Source organism: Asparagus officinalis, chromosome 5 (assembly GCF_001876935.1).
Source record: "Asparagus officinalis chromosome 5, Aspof.V1, whole genome shotgun sequence".
Taxonomy (NCBI): domain Eukaryota; kingdom Viridiplantae; phylum Streptophyta; class Magnoliopsida; order Asparagales; family Asparagaceae; genus Asparagus; species Asparagus officinalis.
In genome coordinates, this window is record NC_033798.1 from 122,598,504 (window position 1) to 122,602,898 (window position 4,395).

The 4,395-nt window shown below is 37.0% G+C and overlaps 1 protein-coding gene across 2 annotated transcripts in view; it reads left to right on the top strand.

Moving 5' to 3' along the window:
- Nucleotides 1-4,395, top strand: part of LOC109841053 (3-oxoacyl-[acyl-carrier-protein] synthase III, chloroplastic-like) — a 15,025-nt gene that overhangs the window by 8,385 nt on the left and 2,245 nt on the right. The window contains exons 2-7 of one of the 2 annotated variants that reach the window (XM_020409915.1): nt 1,320-1,468; nt 2,035-2,186; nt 2,861-2,963; nt 3,046-3,164; nt 3,942-4,006; nt 4,093-4,312. In XM_020409915.1, the coding sequence (XP_020265504.1) occupies nt 1,320-1,468; nt 2,035-2,186; nt 2,861-2,963; nt 3,046-3,164; nt 3,942-4,006; nt 4,093-4,312 (808 nt within the window). The remainder of the gene's footprint in view (nt 1-1,319; nt 1,469-2,034; nt 2,187-2,860; nt 2,964-3,045; nt 3,165-3,941; nt 4,007-4,092; nt 4,313-4,395) is intronic. The other variant, XM_020409916.1, reaches the window with a different exon arrangement.

Sequence of the window (4,395 nt, forward strand, 5' to 3'; positions counted from 1 at the left end):
GGGGGGATAATGTTTTCCTAACACACTATGGTTGAGCACTGTGCGGGGTGGATGAAATAAACTTAAATCCAACCACCAATGTGCAATTAATTTTCATGGAAGGCCCATAAGGCTGCTTTTGTATGGATGAAAAGAACAATCTCTTCATCATGTTCTTATTTCACTATCGAACTACTTCTTATCTAAAATTAGGCCGGTTCTTAATTAGGGGCAGTCTAATAACTACTAAAGGACTAAATTTATGATTATGGTCCCCACAATTTGAGAACTACTAGAAGAGATACAGGTATGATTGTTTTACTTGTAATCTTGGTGGCATAAAAAACGGACATCCAGATTTATTCTGTCATTCCCCCATAATTGTTATAAAATGGCCAAATAATTAGTGAATTCATGTCAGCTGTTTTCCTCCCAAGTGACCCGCCCCTCATAAATCAACTCTCTTTTCCCACTCTCAATCTCGTCAAAGAAAATAATGCAAAGATTTAGGCTGATGAGATACAAATGGCTAGAAAAGTCTTTGGATAAGTGCCTAGGTTGTATAGGATACAGTCATGCTGACGTGGATGCATTTGTGTACATAAATAATTCTTTGTAAATTATGAAAAAGTACAAATAACACGTGTCCAGTATCATTCATCTTCATGATAAAGTGTCCGTACTATATAAATAAGTATACAAGATATGAAATATACCATCCTTAATAATAATTTGGTTCTCAAACCAATCATGTGGTTCAGACTTTATTTTATCCATTATCTAGTGGTCACATTTGTATCACTACAAAAAAAACCCTACAATTTTGCAACCATTTGGTGCATAGGGAAAATGTGTTATATTCGTGATTTTCATCTATATATGTTCTAGGCATGAAGATCACTTCAAACTGTATTAATAATGCATTGATGTAGGAAAATGGTTTTAGGACTATATAGGATGAAATTTCCTTCATGACTATTGACATGAAGTATCCTCATGTACAATTGTACATGTTGATCACAACCTTTACGAAGGAATACTGGTTCATTATTCTTGTTTCGTAAGTCTAGTTCTTCCTTTTCTCTATTTGCATGCTTATCTGTATCGTACGTCTTTTGAAGCACTTCATTTATGTAGCGTCTTGTAACCTTGTAACAAAATGACGTTGGGAACATGATGCTAAATTTAATCTGCTTTACACTTGTGTTGGGTAATAATGAATTCTCTGTCCACTTATGTAGCATGTAGTCACATTTTACAGGTCGATTGTTTCTGCATTTGTGATGTCCTTTTGTGGATTAATCATGATGCGCTTGCTAAACTTGACAAGAATTTTACAGAGTGGTTGGCATGGGCTCCAAACTTGCTGGATGCGGTTCCTCTGTGCCAAAGCTTCAGATTTCTAACGATGACCTTGCACAATTCGTTGAAACTTCAGATGAATGGATTTCTGTTCGCACAGGGATTCGTAACAGACGGGTGCTTACAGGTATGATCTTATCTGCTTACTATATTTTCTTTTAACTCACAGTTTTTCTTCTTCTTTCCCTGTAATCTAGGTCTGTACTCTAAAACTGTGTTTTCCCCCCATTTGGTATTTTACGACTAACATATTTGTACTGTAATTTTTTTTCTTAATTTGGTATTCATAATTAATCCTATTGTTCTTTTCTGGATGAGAATTGCATGATATCTAATTCTTCGTATTGCCCTTCTCACAAGGATGCATATTGACATCTCTCTAAACCGCATAAGTTAATTTACCTTGACCAACGAATTTAGCTTGAATCCTCCATGATCTCTAATCACCTCTACTTATCTCTGTTCCGCTAAACACCTATTCATGCATTAAATAGAAAGCTGAATATTCACTAAATACTTCTCTAAAGCATTAGTTAGCACCAGTCTTGATTGCATCTGCAATAAGGTTCTCGACATCCTTAGGTAGTTCTATTTTCTCTCTGTTTCTCTAATGCTACAACTAGCATTCAAACGTGTTGATCATGATGCAATGCAATTTTCATATCCAACCACTTGTATCTGATATCTGCTTAGCTAATACCTTGACAGGAACTGAAAATTTAAATGGGTTGGCTGTTCAGGCAGCAAAGGGAGCTCTGGAAATGGCTGAAGTTGAGGCTGAGAATGTTGACCTCGTCATACTGTGCTCATCCACACCAGATGATCTTTTTGGAGGTGCTGCTATGGTAAGCATATACTGTAATACACTTTTGTAGAATGAAGATTCTGAATTCGTAGCTCTTAGGTTGGAGGATGTAACTTAATTATCTGATTATGATTCACTTAAAAAGATGCGGTTCTTAAGGGGTAAGTAAATGAATGGAGATGGTATTGCATAAGTAGTCCAACTAAAATAGATCATAATCATTGCTACAAGCTTCTACACTTGAAAAGCTTAAGGAATTTGTTTTACCTTGAACTTGCAGTAACCCCCTAAAAAACCCTCTCTGTGAATGTTCGTTGTAGATTTTGATCTATCAGTTTCAAGGCCAACTTTTGTCTACTATGCAAATTTATTTTGGTTGTAAATGTTATTCACATACGGTTCTCGGCTTCTAGCAGATCTTTCTAGTTAGACGGTCTTGTCAACATTTTTTAATATAATCTACATAAATGTGGTCCATTATTCCTTGATTGCTGGGACCACCTTTTTTTGCATTTGTAATATTTGCTAGATGAGCACATTTAATGTAGTCCAAGAAGTTATAGAAAAAGGTTTACATGCTCCAACTGGAGTTGCTTATACTTTAGTTCTGATTGATGATTCTGCAGAATCAGTTAATACTTTATCTGGGTTTTCTTCTTTTGGATCACCGGATTGTTGATATCTTCTTTTGTCCTTCGTTCTATATTGGTTCAGATTCAGAAAGATCTGGGGTGCAAAAGTGCTTGGGCATTTGATATTACAGCTGCATGCAGTGGGTTTATAGTGGGGTTAATCACGGCTACACGCTTCATCAAAGGTAGAGCATTTATTTATTTCCTGAGTTGCGTATTTGACATTTCTGCTTTATTAACAAAATGAATGTGCTTCGTCAATTATAGGTGGTGGTTATCAAAATATTCTAGTCATTGGAGCTGATGCTCTATCACGCTATGTGGATTGGACTGATAGAGGAACATGCATTCTCTTTGGTGACGCTGCCGGTGCTGTTCTAGTCCAGGTAATTTGTAGATCTACCTCTGTCATTTTAAGGTTGTCTTCCTCATAGATTGTCTCTGATACACTCATGGTAATTAGAAAAGAATAATTTTCACCCATAACCTTTTCTGGATGGCATATTCCACTTGTAATTTGATCTTTACCTTTTCTATTATGGGCAATCTTCATTGATCTGATCATCAGTGGTATGTTGGCAATAATATTGCTATAACTTGCTAAAAGAACCAAAGAAAGTTTGGAATGCCTTGCTCAGAAATAACCAACTATTGGAGTTCTTACCTTTCTGACACGAGTGGAAGTTACACAAATATACGTTACAATCACAATAGATAATTATGCAGTTCGAAGTTTCACGTTGTTTTCCAGGTTTTTTATTATCATAAACTTTAGAAGTAAACCTTTTAAAGAAAAGTTTATTTCTCACTACCAAACTCTAATATATAATGCATCTTGTTGATGTTCAACCCCTCTTCCACACCTTCTGGAAGCGAGTTCAAGGCTTATGTGTTCAGCTGAGAAAAAAGATCTGCCTGGTGGGCACAGAACATATATTCAAAAAGAGTCAATCCTANCCCCCCCCCCAAAAAAACCCCCCCCCCCCCCAAAAAAAAAAAAAAGAAAGAAAGAAAAAAAAAAGACACTTTCCTCTCTTTACATAAACAAGATACACACCACATGCATGTGTATGCATAGTGTGCACTGTACGGACACATGCATATCCCGTTCAAAGAATATCTGAGTCAATCAATTCCTTTCCTTCTTGATGCAAACTGTGTAGGCCTGTGGTGGGGATGAAGATGGCTTGCTTGGCTTTGATTTGAATAGTGATGGCACTGGCCAAAGGTAGGAGGGACTTGCTTCAGCTGGCTTTTAACATACAACATCTCTAAATTTCTGGATCTCTTATAATCAGCCTTTGTTCATTTCAGGCACTTGAATGCCTTAGCCAAAGACGCCGAGCCTGAAGTCATTTCAAGTACAAATGGGGCTCCATTATTCCCTCCGAGAAAGTCATCCTATTCTTGCATAGAAATGAATGGGAAAGAGGTGTTCCGTTTTGCTGTACGCAGCGTGCCATTGACTATTCAGGCATCACTTGATGAGGCTGGCCTCGCGAGTTCCAGTGTTGACTGGCTTCTGCTCCATCAGGTAGGCATTGCATTGGAGCACAGTGTAAAATTTGGTAATTTTGGTTTAAACATTATAGTAAACTATAGGGTCAATTGCGAAAG